This window comes from Aquarana catesbeiana, linkage group LG05, assembly GCF_042186555.1.
Source record: "Aquarana catesbeiana isolate 2022-GZ linkage group LG05, ASM4218655v1, whole genome shotgun sequence".
Lineage (NCBI taxonomy): Eukaryota > Metazoa > Chordata > Amphibia > Anura > Ranidae > Aquarana > Aquarana catesbeiana.
Window position 1 is genome coordinate 648,101,108 of NC_133328.1, and position 20,647 is coordinate 648,121,754.

General features: G+C 47.4%; 1 protein-coding gene across 1 annotated transcript in view; it reads left to right on the top strand.

The window, feature by feature from the left end:
* The window catches only part of LOC141145661 (KAT8 regulatory NSL complex subunit 1-like), a gene marked incomplete in the record, with an annotated part of 87,805 nt that overhangs the window by 55,055 nt on the left and 12,103 nt on the right, over nt 1-20,647 (top strand). The window contains 4 exon segments of the mRNA XM_073632499.1: nt 12,692-12,884; nt 13,851-14,016; nt 17,534-17,653; nt 19,761-19,918. Of these exon segments, the coding sequence (XP_073488600.1) occupies nt 12,692-12,884; nt 13,851-14,016; nt 17,534-17,653; nt 19,761-19,918 (637 nt within the window).

Here is a 20,647-nt window from a genome sequence, read left to right on the forward strand (position 1 = left end):
TTTTAGTTAAATGACGTCAGCAGATTTCATTACAGATAATTCCAGGCATTGGTCTGGTATACGTAGTTGCATAAATCCACGATGTAATTCAATACAATTCCGTAGGTGTAGGGAGAAAGGAGGAAACCACAACCCTCCCTTTTTTTCTTCTTCTTCTTTTTTTTTTTTTTTTTTTTTTTTTTTTAAATCTCCCCCATCATGAATAACTTCCTCCAAAATTAACATCCCACTCATAATGGAATCTGTTCCTCTTTTGTATATACTAAGGAACACCTAGATGGCTTCTCATCTCAGTCTTTCCCCTTTAGCATTGCATTTGTTGAGATGAGGAAATCCTATTTATAAACATTTTCTCTTTTCGGGGACTTTGTATTTTTTGGTGTCTGCTGTTAGAGCCCATCATTAGTAAACTCTTTTGGCTTTCTGTAAAGGCCGTGTGAGCCCTTTCCCCGAGGTGTGAGCCCTCTCCCCGAGGTGTGATGATGGAGCATGCAATGTGTGAGCCCTCTCCCCGAGATGTGATCATGGAGCATGCAATGTGTGAGCCCTCCTGGTGTGATCATAGAGAATGCAATGTGTGAGCCCTCTCCCCGAGGTGTGATCATGGAGAATGCAGTGTGTGAGCCCTCTCCCCGAGGTGTGATCATGGAGCATGCAGTGTGTGAGCCCTCTCCCCGAGGTGTGATCATGGAGCATGCAATGTGTGAGCCCTCTCCCCGAGGTGTGATCATGGAGCATGCAGTGTGTGAGCCCTCTCCCCGAGGTGTGATCATGGAGCATGCAATGTGTGAGCCCTCTCCCCGAGGTGTGATCATGGAGAATGCGGTGTGTGAGCCCTCTCCCCGAGGTGTAATCATGGAGCATACAATGTGTGAGCCCTCTCCCCGAGGTGTGATCATGGAGCATGCAATGTGTGAGCCCTCTCCCCGAGGTGTGATCATGGAGAATGCGGTGTGTGAGCCCTCTCCCCGAGGTGTGATCATGGAGAATGCGGTGTGTGAGCCCTCTCCCCGAGGTGTGATCATGGAGCATGCAGTGTGTGAGCCCTCTCCCCCCGAGGTGTGATCATGGAGCATGCAATGTGTGAGCCCTCTCCCCGAGGTGTGATCATGGAGCATGCAGTGTGTGAGCCCTCTCCCCCCCCGAGGTGTGATCATGGAGCATGCAGTGTGTGGGCCCTCTCCCCGAGGTGTGGTCTTGGAGCACAAAATGCTTTGTTTTGACTTCTAGCAAACCAGTTTAACCAGTAATGCTGCTTCTTGTGTCTGTAAAAAAACAGACTGGAGAATGTTGCTGTACACACTGTGAAAACTATAATCTGTTGTGAATCTTTCAGTCATAACTGAAAATGAAGCCTTGAAATGTGTTCAGGAAACACGACCTTCCTTGCCGTGGCTTCCCTTGCATGCGGCCCTAGCGGTATACAGTCCAGCTTATGTCCATGATCTGGAACCTGTTTTTTTTTTATTACCAGTTTGCAGTGTTGGAGGAGGGGTGGCGGGAGTATTCCAGAGTCAAAAACTGCTGGCTCCTTGTTGGCTCTTGCATGCAGAGAGCCTGACTGATCCATGGTAATACTGTTGCCGATCTGATACCAACCATTTATTTTGTATACGCAAAGTAGAGGAATGGGAAGCAACTACAGGAAGCACACTCCCACCAACTGTGAGCAACTCTCTGAATTCTGACAACAGTGATCATAGAAAATGTAGCTTGATGTTTAATTTAACAAGTTAACAATGGACAGATGTTTTTGTTTCCTGGCCACTTCCCCCTTTACACTGTCGGAATGACAGATGGAGAGTTGCTGTAGAAGAAGGAAACATCTGACTGTGTTTATAAACCTTGTTCAGAGGTGAGATGGATACAACATAACATTATTTTTGTATTGTTTTATTCATCAGCAGATCAAAGGGAGCTTCACTCTGCATATGTCAGAGCAATCTTTTTTTTTTTCCCCTAATTATTATTATTATTATTATTATTATTATACGAGATTTATATAGCGCCAAAAGTTTACTCAGCGCTTTACAATGTATAAGGGGGACAACACAATTACAGTACAATACAAAAGGTACAAGAGGGCCCTGCTCGTAGAGCTTACATTCTAAAAGGGAGGGGGTGGTTATCCCCTTATTAGTTTAACCTCATCTGCCCTAATTGACTACTTCTTCCCCCCTCTCCCTACTTTCCTGCAGAATGTCTTTATTTCTATTATCGAATTATAACTGTTTTACAGCTGACCAATATTGCTGGAGTAGTGAAGTGGCTGTACAGCCACCCGATCACTTTTACTGGCCCTTGGATGTGTGCTTCCCGGGCGCCGCTGGGCCCAGTAGCTACATGGTGGGTGACACGGGATAGAACGTGGGAGAGCAGCGAACTTCTGTTCAATGATCACCCTTGGCTGTGCAGTCAGGGAAGAAGCTAATGTAGCGTGATCAGCACTCAAAGTGGTTGTAAACCCACGGGGGGGGGGGGGGGGGGACACCTGCAAAACAAAGACATAATGAGCTAGTATGCATAGCATGCGCGCGGGAGACGCTGGAAATGGCACAGCTACTGAAGAAATGGCACAAGCAAGCCATTTCTTCAGTGTGCATGTGCCAATAATGTCAACACATGCCGATACAGTGAATATCTCCTAAACGGTGAAAGTTTAGGAGATATTCACGGTACCTACAGGTAAGCCTTATGATAGGCTTAACTGTAGGTTAAAGTGGTGTGTAAAACGTTTTACAGCCACTTTAACTTCAAGGAAGGACAGTGAGACATTTTAAGGGTCTAATACAGGGGTAGGCAACCTGAGCGATGCACCCGGCCCGTCCCCGCTAAATGTCCGGCCCGTCAGTGCCCGTGACTAAATCCTCTTCATTGGAGAGCGGCCGGTATCACAGGGCTGGATGCAACCAATCGCCAGCCTGTAAATGTGAAAAGTTAACGTCAGCAGTTCCCGCCCCCATCCAGCCCTGCGATGCCAAGCTCTGCTCTGCTGTACACCTGGGTAAGGTAGGAGAGTTCTACCTACACTGTGTGTTGCGGTGCAGGAGACACTTTTGGGGTACAGGGGACACTACACTACAGGGGGGCACAGAAAACCGATATGGGGGGAGGGGGCAGATGACACTGCAATAACTGGGGGGGGACCTTATTAGGGACCCCTTCTCACCTAAGGGCATGAACTCCATTTTCAGACCATGCTGGCTGGCGTCGGCCACCCTTGGGTGCCAGGGTGGGGCAGTAAAATCTGAATCCTCAGCCATATTCTCCCTCAGAGTGAACTGGCTTTGTATTAGTGAAGCACCTTAAAGTGAGGTAAACCTTTACTGTTAATATTACTATGTTAGGATTATTATCTTAATTAGCGGGTGAATGTAGCCCTCCATGCATTCACATACATTGTATCCGGCCCTTAAAGCGGAGTTCCACCGACATGTTTTATTTTTTTTTTAAATACAAACTTGGGATCCTAACATACATTAATGCCATTCACGATTTTAAGAAAATTTGCCGCTGTAATAAACATATTTGATCTAAAAATACCTTTTATATTCCGCTGTGTATGAAGTCCCCATATTGCTTGTGGGCATCTGATGCTCGCAAGCATTATAGTTCCAGGATAGGGTGCAGCTGGATGACAAGCATATGCACAGCCCCGTTCTCGCGCATGCACAGTATGAAAAGCTTGCAGCGCAGGAAACTTCTCTTGTTGCCATCACAACGGGCGGCGTCATCTGAAGTGCCCGCCCCGTTGTGATGGCAACCAAGATAAGCAAAACCGTAAAGGCACATCATCGCGTCACTTCGGTTTCGGAATATCGCGATGAGGAGCGGCGGCCATCCACACTAACTCCTGGGAATTATGACGCACAGCTCCCAGGAGACGGTGCACCGCCCGATTTATGATGGAGATATCCGCGGGTGGTAGAGATAGGAAACCCAATTGAAAACAGTGCTAGCCAGGTAAGCTGTCAGAAAAAAAAAAAACAACTTTCCATTGCACAATCTATATGCTGCAAGAATGATTTTGATGATGAGTTCTAAAAGTGGGTGGAACTCCGCTTTAAGTGGTAAACGGTCTCAAAGAGAACCTCTCACAAAGAACAGAAGTTTTAGTGAAAAATTGACATATTACACCCCAAGTACTTGTGATACGAGACGTGAAGTTCGGATAGCGCTGTATGTTACTGAGGCTCCACGAGGTTTAAACTGCATGCCCAGAGGGTGCAATTGGTAATATAGAAAATAGATTGGCCCAAATGAACTTGTTCAAAGGACAGTAAACCTGGAGATCTGCATTAAATTGAATAAAGCTTTTATATAATCGCACATTCCATTCTCTAAAATAGTCATTAGCATTATATAGTACTCTTCTTACCTATTCCTGTTATTATCTTTGCATTGTATTCTCTATCGGCATACATGTCGCCGTCACAAAATTTAAGGTGGTTGTAAAGCCTCAGGGTTTTATAGCAAACGTGTTATGCCTACCTGGCATTGCACAGAGCGGCCCTGAACCACCTCCTTCGGGGGTCGTCCCCCCGCTGGTGCTCTAGGCTGCTTTTCTTCTCCATGCGCCCCCATAAGAAGCTGCTTCCCATGTTGGCGCACCCGCGAGCTCACTCCCAAGCCTGGCTGTGCGTGTCCATTGACACAGTGTAGCTACCGCACATGTGCGGGAAAAAAAAAGGGATGTTCCCTCTCCTGCTCTTCCTGCCTCACAGCCCATCAATCCCATCTCCTCTGCCCCTGGGTGCGTCCCTTCCCCTGTTCTTTGATGCCGCCCCGCGTCTTGTGCAGGAATATGATTTACAGACACTGCTGTACTGTGATGGCATATTCCACCTACTTCCGGGAGACACAATATCCCAGAGTGAATGCACGCTTGGCGGGAAAATCCTGCAGGCACACCCTAAGTGGCCACACAGATTGGTAAAAGGGGGAAGAAGAGAGGAGGGTAAGAAAGGGGGGGGCAAAAAAAATTTTTTTTGTTTCTCTACATCCCACTATAAGCGTTAACAATTTTGCTCAATTCTACACAGAACTGTGGATCAAAGGGGTCTGAAAAATAACACCCCTCTACAGAAATGGCAAAAAAAGTATCTGTTCATTTAAAGGGGAAGTGCAAGATGTCAAAATAAAACCTACAGTGGATATAACAAGTCTACACGCCCATTAAAATGTCTAATTTACATTAGACACCCAACAAATTATTTCAGAACTTTTTCCACCTTTTTTAATGTGACCTACAAAACTGTACAACTAAAAAAACTAAACTAATCTGGTTGCATAAGTGTGCACACCCCTTACACGAATACTTTGCTAAAGCACTTTTTGATTTTATTCCAGCACTCAATCTTTTTGGGGATGAGTCTATCAGCATGGCACATCTTGACTTGGCAATATTTGCCCTGCTCTTCTTTGCAAAAAAACACCCCAAATCTGTCAGATTGTGAGAACATCTGTGCACAGCCCTCTTCACATCACCCCAAAGATTTTCAATGGGATTCAGGTCTGGGCTCTGGCTGGGCCATTCCATAACTTTAAACTTCTGGTGAAGCCATTCCTTTGTTGATTTTGGATGTATGCTTTAGGTCGTTGTCATGCTGAAAGATGAAGTTCCCCTTCTGCATGGTGGTGGCAGCATTACACTTTGAGGCAGCTTTTCTTCAGCTGGAACAGGGGCCTTAGTCAAGGTAGAGGGAATTATGAACAGTTCCAAATACCAGTTAATATTGGCACAAAACCTTCAGGCTACTGCTAGAAAGCTGAACTGATATTTGGAACTGTTTATAATTCCCTCTACCTTGACTAAGGCCCCTGTTCCAGCTGAAGAAAAACAGCCCCAAAGCGTGATGCTGCCACCACTATGTTTCACAGTGGGTATAGTGTTCTTTTTGGTGATGTGCAGTGGTGTTTTTGTGCCAAACAGATCTTTTGGCATTATGGCCAAAAAGTTCAGCCTTGGTTTCATCAAACCATAGCACGTTTTCCCACATGCTTTTCAGAGACTTCAGATGTTTTTTGCAAAATTTAGCTGGGCTCTTATGATGTTCTTGGTAAGAAAAGGCTTCCATCTTGCCACTCTACCCCATAACCCAGACATATGAAGAATACAGGAGATTGTTGTCGTCACATGTACCACACAGCCAGTACTTCCAGATATTCCTGCAGCTCTTTTATTGTTGCTGTAGGCCTCTTGGCAGCCTCCCTGACCAGTTTTTCTTCTCATCTTTTCATCAGTTTTGGAGGGACGTCCAGTTTTTGCTCATGTCACTGCTGTGCCATATTTTCTCAATGTGATGACTGTCTTCACTGTTACATGGTTTATCTACCTTTTAACAATGAGATCCCTCTGATGCTTTTTAAGCTCTCTAAGGACCATGGCTTTTGCTGTAGGAACGAAAATGTCAGGAAAGAGCTACTAGAAGAGCTGAACTTTTATTTGGGGGGTTAATCAGAGGCACTTTAAATGGTGGCAGGTGTGTACTGACTCCTATTTAACATGAGTTTATAATGTGTTTTCTTTCATTCTGAACACGGCTACATCCCCAGTTATAAGAGGGACTTACGCAGCTGCTGGTCAGGCATCTGGGTGAATCCTGACATTGTTGGGATCCCTGCAGTCTGGACCGGGGATCCATGACCCAGCTGAATCTGGGCACAGGGGTGTAGAAATGCAATTCTGTGATCCAGTAGAACTTTGGCCATATTTCTCTTTGAAACCAGGTGGATTCAGAGTTTCTAAATCAAAAATCCATTTGGTTTATTTTTGTAGGAGGAATTTATTAAAATGCCCTTTTGGGTGTGAAAGGTATGTTCATATTCTCTTGCAGAACTTGCCTTGTTTTTCCTACTTAAAATTCCCTACATTTGCACATTAACTATGATCCCTACTACTTTACAAGGAATTCATTGGATTATAGCCTTTTCCTTTGGACAACTATAAAAATCTCTGTATGAATTTTTCACAGCCGACGGTGCCTATTGGATGACGTACACAAGGCTCTCCCCTAATCATCTGAACAATGAAGTGCTCCTTTTCAATGTGACACTTGTTGTCAAACTTGGAGATTCTGTTTCTTCTGTAGGAAATGTCGGTGTTTGGTCAGAATCTTGCAAAATATCCGGATCCCGACTGTTGAATTGTGTTGTAAAGCCGAGTCGTGTTAAACTTTTGATCAGTCTCACCGCAATCTAAGAGCCAATCCCTTAAAGTTGCTCTTTGCCCGATAGGCTCGTTTTCTACTGCATCAGCGCTATGATTGTTTATTTTTATGCTTCCTCGGTCAGTTAGTCTCCGTTCACATCTAGGCGTGTTTGGACATTTTTCTGCTCTAAGCCTCAACTCTAAAAACGCCCAACAAGACAAATCCCATTTCTTTCAATGACCCCTGTTCACATCTGAGCGCTCCTGTCGCCTAAAGCAAAACACCCGTCGGTCAAAAAAGTACATGAGCTTCTTTTTTGGCAGGTTACAGGCGTTTTTTTATTTATTGATTTTTGGTGACCTTTTGAACTTCATAACGCCTGTACAAAAACGCTGCAAAAACGTCAACGCCTAGATGTGAACGGAGCCTTAGGGTATCAACCTGTAGGAGATCCTGTCAACTAAAGGCTCTGGATATGAATTGGGCATCCAAAATCGTATTCACCATTGAAGGTTTCATAAACCTGGTGTATTATGAGACGGCGACGGGCAGTCTGACATTTAGTGGGGAAGGGGTTAAATGTGTGCTTAACTATGAGCAATGTGTGTTGCTTTTTACTAAAGATCAGATTGTTCCCTCTGTACAGAGCCCTGTATTGATTGTCAACACAGGGCTCTGGGCTATAATTGGACACTGCAGGCCCCAGGTATGAATCATTGACCGGGAATAAGTGACTGGCTCCCCTGTGTACAATTGCAGCGTTTTCCGGGGGACACACCCTAGACCCGGATGCAGGCAGCGGCGTACCAGTACAGGCCACCCGTCCACAGTATATTGTGGGCGATCTGGAAGTGGTTAAAATTCAGGAAAATAACAAATTCCTTTAAACCGTTAAAGTGAATGTAAACCCTCCTTTTGTTGTTTAAAAAAAAAAAACATATCATACCTCCACTGTGCAGCTCGTTTTGCACAGAGTGGCCCCGAGCCTCGTCTTCTGGGGGCTCTCGCAGCTCCTCCCAGATAACCCCCTAGGAGTTGCGCTCTCCCGGGGGGGGGGTGCTTACCTTGCGGGCACGCTCCCGAGTCCAGCATTTGCGTCAGACACGAATGCCGGACTCGGCCCCGTTTGCCGCGTCAATGGATTTGATTGACAGCAGCAGAAGCCAATGGCTATGCTGCTATCAATCTATCCAGTCAAGATCTGAGAACCCCATGGAGAGAGGGAGAGCGCGTCTCCGCCGAGAGAATGAAAGGGCTCGGGTTGGTAAAACGGAGTGGCTGGGGGGGCCGATCACTGCCAGGTGTTTTTTCACCTTAATGCATAGTATGCACTAAGGTTTACAACACATAGTTCCTGACCCTATAAGGAAAATGTCGTCTATGTACCCATGCCAAGAAATAATATGGCCCAGGTACACCGACCCCGCCTCACATGAGTAGAGACTTTTTGTTCCCACGCCGTCAGGTTACACCTTGACACATGATGAGGCACAAGTTGTCCCCGTTGCCATGCCCTGCACCTGGAGGTAGTGAGACTCGCTGAAGCTAAAAGCATTGCGTGGTGCTATGAATTCCAAAAGTGCTAAAATTAGTTCTACTCCTTCTGTTCAAACTCGTTCCCTCCAAACAAATCTCTTGTTACCTGTAGCCTGTTATGAGGGATACTGGAACACAAATACTCAACATCCATGGAAACCCGGAGCGATTCATCATCATATTCACTCCATTCAGAATGGTGAAAAGATGGATGGTTTATTGAAGTGTGACGGTAACCTTTTGTACTTCACTGGCAAGACTTGCCAAGGGCACAATCCCTGATAGGACGGCCTCACTGGAGGATTCGTCATGTTTTTAGGAATTTTTGGCAAGGAATAAAATGTTGACACGCCTAGAAAACATGGGGTACTGAAGTTTGTCGCCATTTCACTGCCACGCAATTTTAAAGGCTAGATGTGTTGGGTATCTGTTTACTCAGTGCAACCTCATCTTTTATATTTTCTTCTGAAATTTGTTTGCTAGTTGCAATGTTGCAAAAAAAATTGAATTATTCTCTAGGATGTCTCATCAGAAAATATACCATGTTGGGGACTTTTATGCAATCTTTAGGGCTAAAATGATTAACCATCTCCCTACCAGCCTACAGCAGATTGAAGTCCGATGGGTGGCTCTGTTATCCTGACCGGGCGTCATATGATGTCCAGCAGAATAAGCCACTCGTGTGCGGCGATCGGTGGTGCGGTGTGCCGCTCTGACATACCGCATCTCCGATCGTGATAAAGAGCCTATGAAGTAGGCTCTTAACCATGTGACCAGCTGTAACCAGTAACCGCTTTCCTCGGTTTGCGCTGACAGGGAGAGCCGATCGGCGGCTCTCCTGACAGCATTGATCATCAGCGCAACCCCCATCAGAAGTGCCCATCAGTAATGACTGTCAATGCCTCCTCATCAGTGCTGGCTATCAGTACCGCCCCATGAGTGCCAGTCATTGGTGTCCTGGGCAGGAACGGGGGAGGGGAGTGCCCGGTATTGTTGGGGTTAAACGTGTGAAAACTGCTCTGGCAGCAATAGTTAAAGGGGGGGGGTGTAAGGGGGGGCTGAGGTGTGTGGTGTTTTTTATTTTTATTTCATTTATTTTTTCCTTAATGCAAAGAATGCTGTAAGATGAAGAAAACCTTTTTACAATCACTTTAAATGCCGTGTAGTAGGATTAGTGTGCGATGTTCTTGTACATGGATCTTTGTGATCTCCAGACATTTATTTGTCTTTTGTCCGGGTTCCAGAATCTCTGAATCAACAGGAAGTGGTCGCTGTGTTGTCAGCACCGTGTCCTCCCACAATGGTGGCTTTGTGTGGACATCTGCTGTGAGAGGAGATTACCTGTCCTCACTCTATAATATCTTCACACCGGAGTGATTTATCACCGGCAGACTTCTAAACTATAGACATCCCAACCTGCAAAATCATTACAGGGAGGTTTTGTGCCGCTGCTGAACCCCCCCCCCCAATTAAATGCAGCCTCGCCGTGCCCGTCATTTCAGCCTCGCCGTGCCCGTCATTTCAGCCTCACTGTGCCCGTCATTTCAGCCTCACTGTGCCCGTCATTTCAGCCTCACTGTGCCCGTCATTTCAGCCTCACTGTGCCCGTCATTTCAGCCTCGCCGTGCCCGTCATTTCAGCCTCACTGTGCCCGTCATTTCAGCCTCGCCGTGCCCGTCATTTCAGCCTCGCCGTGCCCGTCATTTCAGCCTCGCCGTGCCCGTCATTTCAGCCTCACTGTGCCCGTCATTTCAGCCTCACTGTGCCCGTCATTTCAGCCTCACTGTGCCCGTCATTTCAGCCTCACTACGGTCAGTGCCTGGATTGCACACAGCAGGCATCCTCCGCTGTGTCTCGAATTCATGTGAAAACTTTGGCCGCGCTGTGACAAAAGTCCCACCCTCCTCCTAGATCAGCCCGTTTGATAGACGCTGTGTCCTGTCTATCACAGGAGCTGGTCTAGGAGGAGGGCGGGACTTTTGTCACAGCGCAGCCAAAGTTTTTTTACACTCAGCTCCGACCGCTGTGTGTGACATATAGTGGAGGAGGAAGGGGAGCGCTACAGGCAGCCATAGCTTAGCCCAAAGCGGCCCCAGGGCAGGCAGCCTACCGGAAATGTCCCGGTAGACCAATCCGGCCCTGCCTCCTGTCACTCAGCCACAGACAGAGCAACCTGAGCGGCCGTACTCCATTCAGCCGCTCGGGCTGCTCTGTCTGTGGCTGAGTGACAGGCTTAGCCGGGAGATCGCCCAGCGCTCGCGGGGGACCTGGAGCCCGCACCCAAATGCAGGAGACTTCCGCGACTCGCGTGAGAGTTGAAATATCTGAAAATAGGATTGCTAGATGTAAGCCTAGGAATCTTGTGAGCCAATGGATGGCATCTTACTATTCAGCCTGTTACTGATGGGATCCACATACACAATCTCTTAGATGAAGTAAATCATTAAGGGGTGTGTCTGATCCAAGAGCCTGAGGGCAGTTTAGGGAGATGACTTCAGATATCAGCGTGAACGTTTACAACCTTTCTTCCTGGGATTGGTCAAATTTAGGTGATTTTTAACCACTTGACTTCCTGAAGGTTTTACCCCCTTTCATGACCAGGCCATGTTTTGCTATTCAGCATTGCGCAGTCATGCAACACTGTAACCAAATTTAAGTTTGTCCGTCCCCCCCCCCGTCCCCCCCCAAAACACACAAATTTAGCTTTTTTTGGTGCGATTTGATCACCTCCTGCAGTTTTTATTTTTTTGCTGTGTAAACTAAAAACAAACAAAAATTTTAAGGGGGGAAATTTTTACCCCTCAAGCATTAGGGGGTGTGTGTGATAGATAGATAGATAGATAGATATAGATAGATAAAAGCTGATCATTGTAAGCAACCCTGTCAGTGGTAAATGGTTTGTCTCATCCCTGTAAACTGATGCATTCTGTTGGAGCGCTTGTCCTGTTGAAAACAAATGTACTGGCTGGATCACCAGTTGAAAATGAAAGGGCCTAAAAAAAGAAAACTAATGCAGCCACCACATCTAATTGTTAAGCTGCAGTATTAGATTTGCTTTTGGGTTTAATATCACTTTAAGGCCTCTTGCACACCGCAGCTTGAAAAAGCTCAGTACAGCTGTTTTGTTTGTTTTTTTTTTCCTGCATTTTTGGTCCAGTAATTTTATGCCTCATGTGCACAAATGTGTGCAAATGCCCATTTACATACTGCAAAAAAAAGCGAGAATAGGTTTACATGTATTAGTGCAAAAATGTGTGCGAAAATTCGCACCAAAAAAAAGTAGATGCTCAAACAAAAGTATTTGCGTGCAAGAGGAGTAATGCAACATGACCACGGCTGGGTTGGCCGGGCCCTCGTCTGGGTTGGCCGGGCCCTCGTCTGGGTTGGCCGGGCCCTCGTCTGGGTTGGCCGGGCCCTCGTCTGGGTTGGCCGGGCCCTCGTCTGGGTTGGCCGGGCCCTCGTCTGGGTTGGCCGGGCCCTCGTCTGGGTTGGCCGGGCCCTCGTCTGGGTTGGCCGGGCCCTCGTCTGGGTTGGCCGGGCCCTCGTCTGGGTTGGCTGGGCCCTCGTCTGGGTTGGCTGGGCCCTCGTCTGGGTTGGCTGGGCCCTCGTCTGGGTTGGCTGGGCCCTCGTCTGGGTTGGCTGGGCCCTCGTCTGGGTTGGCTGGGCCCTCGTCTGGGTTGGCTGGGCCCTCGTCTGGGTTGGCTGGGCCCTCGTCTGGGTTGGCTGGGCCCTCGTCTGGGTTGGCTGGGCCCTCGTCTGGGTTGGCTGGGCCCTCGTCTGGGTTGGCCGGGCCCTCGTCTGGGTTGGCCGGGCCCTCATCTGGGTTGGCCGTCGTTCGTTCTTTAAATCGATGAGCAGGTCAGACATTTTTCTCGTACTTTTGCAGGTTTCCATTATCTTCACATACCAAACTACTAATCATTTGTTCATTGTAATCCATGCAATGTTGATGATTCTTTGACTTTGTCGGTTGTCTGACCAGCTTGTCCTTCTTCTGATTGCAGTGTGCGTGTGTCTTGTAATGGCTCTGCGGAGGATCCAGACGAGGTGTTGGGTAAGAAGCGTCGTGTGGACACCCCATCTGCATCACCAGCACTTTCCGACTCCACCTGTGTGGCGGCTCGAACGCGGCCCCTGCGAGGGCACAAGAAGCGCAGCTTGGTCCGGTCCAGTGATGTGTCCTCCCTCAGTAGAAAGGTAAGAGCCCCGTCCTGTGACCCGGGAGGAAATGTCCAGTCTGTGTCGGGGCTTCTTCCCTCTGACTGGCATCCTGCTTTTACCCATTAGGAGACTTGTCAGTTTACCGTCACCTTGCCGTATACCACGGGGCACTGCCAGATTTTATATGCAGAAATTGGGTGTAATGACCTCGTCCCGTGTGTCCCCGTCCAGTCACGTCCCTGGTGGCAGAGGGCTCATGGAGCACATCTGTTATGTAAGTCAGATTCAACGGCCAATTGGTTTTGTTTAACCGACACATGGAGCTTCCACTTGTTGGGTGACCCCATTGTGGCTAATCTATATACTAGGTACAATGTACAGCAACCCCAAACTCACCAATCAGAGCGCATTTTACTGAGATCAGACCAGTTAAAGGGGTTGTAAACCCTCGTGTTTTTTCACCTTAATGCATCCTATGCATTAAGGTGAAAAAACACCTTGCAGTCACCAGCCCCCCCCCCCCCCCTTTTTTTTTTTTTTTTTTTACTTACCTGAGCCCCGAATTTCCATCGGCGCATCCTCGCCGTCCCTATCTCAACGGGTTCCCAGCTCTTGATTGATAGCAGAGCAGCCAGTGTCTCACGCTGCTGTCAATCAAATCTAATGACGCCGGCGCCAAGTCCTGCATTCGGCCTCTATGGACGCCGAATGCTGGACTCGGGAGTGCGCCTGCAAGGTAACCCCCTCGGGAGAGCGCTTCTCCAAGGGGGTTATTTAATGCAGGGAGGAGCTGCAAGAACCACTGAGGGACCCCAGAAATGGATGTTCGGGGCCAATCTGTGCAAAACGAGCTGCACAGCGGAAGCAAGTATAACATTTTGTTATTTAAAAAAATTAAAAACGATCCTTTAGTATCACTTTAAAGAGTCCTGATCAACAGCTAAAGATACTAATAGAATATATAGATGATATACTTCTTTATATATTTTGTGCATTGTTTAGCCACAGAAGCCGTTGTCTGCGAAGTGTGGATGTGACCCCCCCACCACATGTATCCTGTGTGGTTGTAAGACATATGCAAAGACATCACACCCCAGCACCATGGCTCTGAATGAGCAGATCGCCCTGATGGACCCCTGCTACCACCCCATCCTGTCCTTCCCCTATGGTAAGTGTGGAACCCTGAAATGCATTTAATGTCTCGTAGTGTGAGATGGATAGCTATATTTGATAAGAGATGTATAGATATCTATCTGTCTATGTATATGATTTGATTTGTTTTATTATTCATTGAGGGACACAGGATTGTGGTCATTCTTAGACGTTTGGAGTATACTGCCACCTTCAGGAAGTTTGGACACTGACAATAAAAAAAAAAAAAATTAGGCCGGCCCTATAAAACCCCGCCTCCCAACCATCATGCCTCTCAAATCTTTTGCTAACTTCTAGGCCAGTGATGGTGAACCTTGGCACCCCCAGATGTTTTGGAACTACATTTCCCATGATGCTCAACTACACCTGCAGAGTGCATGAGAATCATGGGAAATGTAGTTCCAAAACATCTGGGGTGCCAAGGTTCACCATCACTGTTTTAGGCAATCGGGCATCTTCTGTAGCTCTGCTGAGAAACTCCCTTTTTTTTTTTTTTTTTTTTTTTTTTTTTTTTTTTTTACTTCTGGATTTTTTTTTCTTTTTTTGTGACTTCTATTAAGACTTCAAAGATCTGTGCTTGAACTGGTCTCTACACAGCAGCTATCCAGCCAGCTGGTGTATCCTTAGCAACAGCTTTGGAGGCAGACCCCCTCCGGACTGAGAAATTGCAGGATTAGCCTGGAATACGACCTTCTGGCACAGAGCTCTGCTTTTGTGGCACTTTCCAGATTTCTTTTGTACTGTTCTCCCCAGAGCGCCCCCTAGGTCCAGAATTGTGGCACAGCCTCTTGTGTGACCCGGCCTCTGAAGACTCGTGCAGTGTCATGGCGAGGATGGCTTGGAATGGGACCTTCGGGCACTGGGTTCTGCATAGGGGCTCTTTCCAGGCCTTAACCATTTGACTTTCGGAAGATTCTCCCTCCTTCCAGACCAAGGCCAGTTTTTGCAATACAGCACTGCGTCACTTTAACTGACAATTGCGCAGTCGTGCGACGCTGTACCCAAATTAAATTTGTCCCTTTCCCCCCACAAATAGTGGTATTTGATATTTAGGTCAATATGTATTCTGCTACATATTTTTGGTGAAAAAAAATTCCAATAAGTGTATATTGATTAGTTTGCGCAAAAGTTATAGCGTCTACAAACCTAGTAATGGCGGTCATCAGCAACTTATAGCGGGACTGCGATATTGCGGCGGACAGACGGGACATTAACTGACACAACACTTTGGGGACCAGTGACACGAATACAGTGATCAGCGCTAAAAAATATGCACGGTCACTGTACTAATGACACTGGCAGGGAAGGGGTTAACAGGGGCGATCAAAGGATTAACTGTGTGCCTAGCCAGTGTTTTTTGAACTGTGGGGGAGGTGCTTTTACTGGGGGAAGGCAAAGGTCCATGCTCCTGCTTTGCAGAGACACAGGATCCATGCCTTCCCCACTAATAGAATGGCCACTTGCCCTGTTTACATAGGCAGATTACCGTTCTGCCTCTCTACTGAACGATCAGCTGGTTTCCGGCGGACATCGGGTTCTACAGGACCTGCTGTGTAAGATTTTACACAGCGGGAGGAAGCCGCCGGAGACACGCATTCACGCCCGCTACCTGGAAGTGCAGGATCACGTGTGCACAGCGTGGCCACCCTGTAGCGGTAAAACTGTGATAGAGCTGTCAGCAAGTGGTTTAAAACCATATACGTGCATAGATATAAACCAAAAAATCTATATAGAAGTCCCAATGAACTAGAAATTGCTAGGGGTAGTCTTCTATAATATACAGAGAAGAGGAAGTAGAAATGTGAATCCCAAAAATCCTCAAAACATCTCAACATTAGGGCCACCATGTAAGCCACCACAGTGTATGAAGAGTGGGGGGGGGTGTTTACCAGATTTCAACGTCCCACACTAAGGAAAAGCGAAACGGCGCTTGTTGACGGCTCCACAGAACCTCAAATCAGGTTATAAGGGTCTCATCAGACAGTTACACCACACTATGTCCAGCATGTCTGTATACAATGACATCCCATGCCAGTATGATTCTGCAAAGAGATTAAAAAAAACTCCATCGTGTGAATCTATGGGAATAGCAAAGTTTTAATAAGGGCCCCTTTCACACTTGTGCGACTTGTCCTGTGACGTGGGACTGCAAGGTCGCATGACAAGTTGTACCCCATGATTTCAAATGAGTACCATTCATATCTGTGCGACTTCAAAGTAGTCCCTGTACTACTTTGGTCCAACTCGGATTCAAGTTGGGGTCCAGAGACACAGGCATTCCCCGAAAAATGGCATAAAAATCGAGGCAGAATCGCGTACCGTTCAAGTCACAACAGTGTGAAAGCAAAGCAATACAAACCATTCGTGCTACGTGTGTAGTTAGTTGTCCCAAAACCAAGCTGGTCATGCCCCCTGATGACGTCACGTATAGGGCGGAGCCGCAACGCGTGCTACTCTGCATGCGCAAACCGTTCATTGGTGGTCAATCATTTAGCCGGGACCCGCTGATCGGCTTGTGCTGTGACTTACCCGGAAGTACTGGATCCTGTATTGGATATGTGATTCAGCACAGGTGAGGCGGTCCACGAGTGGTTAAACTTTGCTGAAAGCTGAAGATCAGCTTTGTCTTCCCATGGAGACAACGTGGGGTGCAGTGCTGCATGGCGATGCTGAGCTGTTGGCGTAAACGATGTGCTTTTTTCCCCAGTAACTTGTTTATCAGGCGCTGGCTGCGTTAAGCCTCTCTTGGCCCTGCTTATTGACTCCTGTCTCTGTGCTGTTCTGCTGGATCAGTACAGTGGAACCTCGGATTACGAGCATAATCCGTTCCAGGAGAATGCTTGTAATCCAAAGCACTCGCATATCAAAGCGAGTTTCCCCATAGAAGTCAATGGGAACGAAGATCATTCGTTCGTTCTGCATTGACTTCTATTGCATGCAATACCGCATGTGGGGAAGGGGGGCGCCGGAGAGCCTCAGCTCGGCTGAACTCGGAAACACTCGGGAACGGAGTATTTCCGAACGGCTCCTAACCGTTCCGAGTGTCACTGGCGCCCCCGCACCTCTGGCCAAATGCGGTACTGCACACCCCATTAGCTTGAATTCTGCTTGTTTTGCGAGACAACACTCGCAAACCGAGTCAGAATTTTTAAAAGTTGCTCGTCTTTCAAAACGCTTGTTAACCGCGTTACTCGTCAACCAAGGTTCCACTGTATAGGGGCTGAGGGCTGCGCATTCCTTCATTGATTATGTAGTGGGTGATGAGCACAGTACAGCTCCCCCAAAATAAAAAAAATATTAACACAAGGTTGTGCAAAAAAGGTCACCTGACCATATCTTTCAGGGTCAAAAATTGGTTACAAATTATTGTGCGTCTTTTGTAGCTTCACTACAGGACAGAGCGTTGGAAATGTCTACTTTTGCCTATAGTACTAATTTTAATAATTTACAATGTTATATCTGAAATTGTATAATCAAATTTGTCATCCCTGTATTGGGCTGCTTTCTCTGATTGGCTGTTTGCTTTTTTACAGACACGCCCTTCCATTTGCACTTTCAATCATTGCTGAAAGAGGACAGGCAGTTCCGCGTCTCTAATAAGCTGAAAATCCTGAAGCTTTCGCAGCTCGCCAAGAAACCCCAGGATTCCGGCAGTAAGTGGACAAACGACGCTTTTGAAAAAATGCCGTCTTGTATTTAATGGGGCCTTGCCTTAGATCCAGTGCGTCAGACAGGGGCCCATACACATCCGGTTGTTGCAAAAAAAAAAAACCAGATCAGATTTTAGCCCGATGTGTGTGGACACAAGAAATCCGAACTCTGGAGTTTGTCCTGCCACAAGGAGAGCACAGGTTTCCTTTTTATGCTGGAAGTGATCAGGAAAGGCCGGTTCAATACCGAATGCAGAATTGACAGAACAATACCAGAATGTATGACATCACAGCCAACCTCATTGAACTGCAGGAGCAAAGAATGCCGTTCTTGCTGCCCAGGGAGAAAGTATCTGCAGGAAGAACTAGTTGCAAAAGTTTATGTAGCAAAGGGGTTCATTTATCATGTTCTTGAAGCCCAACTCCACTTCCTTACCGCGCTATAGCCAATAGACAGCTACAGCGCAGCTCTCGCATTCCGGGAGGACGTCCATTGAAGTCCATTTTGGGGGAGAGATAAAAGTATATAATAGATGTTACTTTACAACCACTTTACCAAAGGGGAAGAGCAGCTGCGGCAAAATACTCAATCAAGGCAGGAGGGGTGGGGACGGGGAAGACATCGACTTCACAGTTCACATACAGACATCAGAAAAGCCAGGGAGGGGGAAGACACTGAGGAGAGAGCAGGATGACGGAGGCACCTAAACTGACCAGCCATAAGCGTGATCAGTCAGTGTTTATAAACATTGATCAGATGAGAGATGGAGATACAAATTAGCATGGTTTATAAATCATGTGACTTTGTATCCCTATCTTCTGTCTGAACAAGGTTTACAAACAATGTTACTTTGTATCTGTCCCATCTGAATGTTTATAAATGATGTCCTACGGTCAGCTTTTTACACAGCAGCAGCTTCTACAGCTACTCTATTTTGCACAGCATACTCCGGCTGTCATTTTGACAGCTGGGATTTGTACGCAACTGCATGGAGTGGGGCAGGGAGTGCTACACCTGTCCTGTGCACTTCCATAAGGGCGCACAACTGGTTGAAGCCCAATTAGCCTTTTATTATTGTGGTAGGCTGTCTGAAGTGTTCCCAGTTTTTGTTTTTTTGGTGAGAGAGAGAAGACAGCCCTGTAGGAGACTAAGTTGAATCTTGAGCCATAGTTTACACTGTTCTTTCACATTACTACTTCCCCCTCCCACAATGTCACAGCACTGGTCCAGTTTCCAAGCACCAGTGCTGGCACATCGAGTGAAACTGGCGAACTCTTATATCTGGGAGTATTTTCTTGCCGGGGGAATACGAGGTGCGTGTGCTGCTGCTGCAGAACCCAACACTGAGCAACCCTCTTTGTCCTGCACGGGTTAAGGACAGGTTTGCTGTAAATATAGCAGACAGTATGCTGTGTGACCCGTGGGGCTGGCTGCTGTGTGACCCGTGGGGCTGGCTGCTGTGTGACCCGTGGGGCTGGCTGCTGTGTGACCCGTGGGGCTGGCTGCTGTGTGACCCGTGGGGCTGGCTGCTGTGTGACCCGTGGGGCTGGCTGCTGTGTGACCCGTGGGGCTGGCTGCTGTGTGACCCGTGGGGCTGGCTGCGGCGTGACCCGTGGGGCTGGCTGCGGCGTGACCCGTGGGGCTGGCTGCGGCGTGACCCGTGGGGCTGGCTGCGGCGTGTTGCTGGGATTTGTAGTTGACAGACACTGCAACTAATGAATGAGCTATTAAAGCAGAACAGGAACTCTCCACGTTTCCCAAGTTGTAGGTTTCCTGCTCTGGGCTCACAGATTTGCGTGCAAAAAATGGGCTGACTGTTATGTGATAGGACTGTATGGCAAGTGATGGGGGTCTAGTCTGGTTCTTGGAAGCTGTCAAGCCACACAAGCTATGCCCGAAAATATCCAGTGATGTTGGGCATGCCTTCTACATCAGGAAGTCCTTACATGTTCTCTGGGCTTGCCAGGACCCAGAGTGGTTCTGCTGGTGCTAATGGATGTCTGATTTTAGTCTTTCCCAGTGACCGGTATTTGGAGGATTATTGGCTGTAAAACTGGTTAAGCGCACCAGACCTTCCAGATAGATGACTTCTCGCTTTTGTTCTTTCAGGGTCGATGTTCCGGGACGACAGGCAATACAAAGGAATGTCAGGTCCCAGCATTCATATGTCCTCTGCAGTTACACCAAGACCAAACCCAGCAGCTCACCAGCTTCCCTCCCTTACCGATACGCCCCCTTCTGCCAGTCAGCAGAACAGCGCATCAGCGGTGAGTAAATACTGCAGGAACGTGGAATCACATCATAACTTTTCATAGGAAAACCACAGAGAATGTTAATAAAACCTTTCTAAAGAATAGTTGGAATGAGGTTCTGCCTACAGACACGGAGTGTCTATCTTTGGAGAAATGTGGGAGGAGTTGGCTTTTCAATGACTCTTTAACCACTTGCCGAAGATACAGCAATTCTTTGATGTTAAATACCAGAGTTATGGCTTCAGCTAGATGCCGTAACCCTGGTATTTTTTTCCCCCTCAGGCACCGGTCTTTCTCATAAAGCCTGCTGGGTCAACCTTAGAAGTGGTGGCAGGGGTCGTTGCCCCCTTCCATGCTTTTCGGTGGTTCCTGGGCTTACCTGGCTGGTAGCTTTGGGAACCAATCTGGCACGAGCGGTGGCTGGGCATAGAAATGAGCAAAGGAAAGATGGCCTCCGCTCATCTCTATGCCCTAGGACAGTGATGGTGAACCTTGGCACCCCAGATGTTTTGGAACTCCATTTCCCATGATGCTTAACTATGCTGCAGAGTGCAAGAGCATCATGGGAATTAGTGAACCTTGGCACCCAAGATGTTTCGGAACTACATTTCCCATGATGCTCATGCACTCTGCAGTGTAGTTGAGCATCATGGGAATTGTAGTTCCAAAACATCTGGGGTGCCAAGGTTCACCATCACTGCTCTAGGAGGACTGGAGCGGCATTATGACATCACTTCTAGTTCC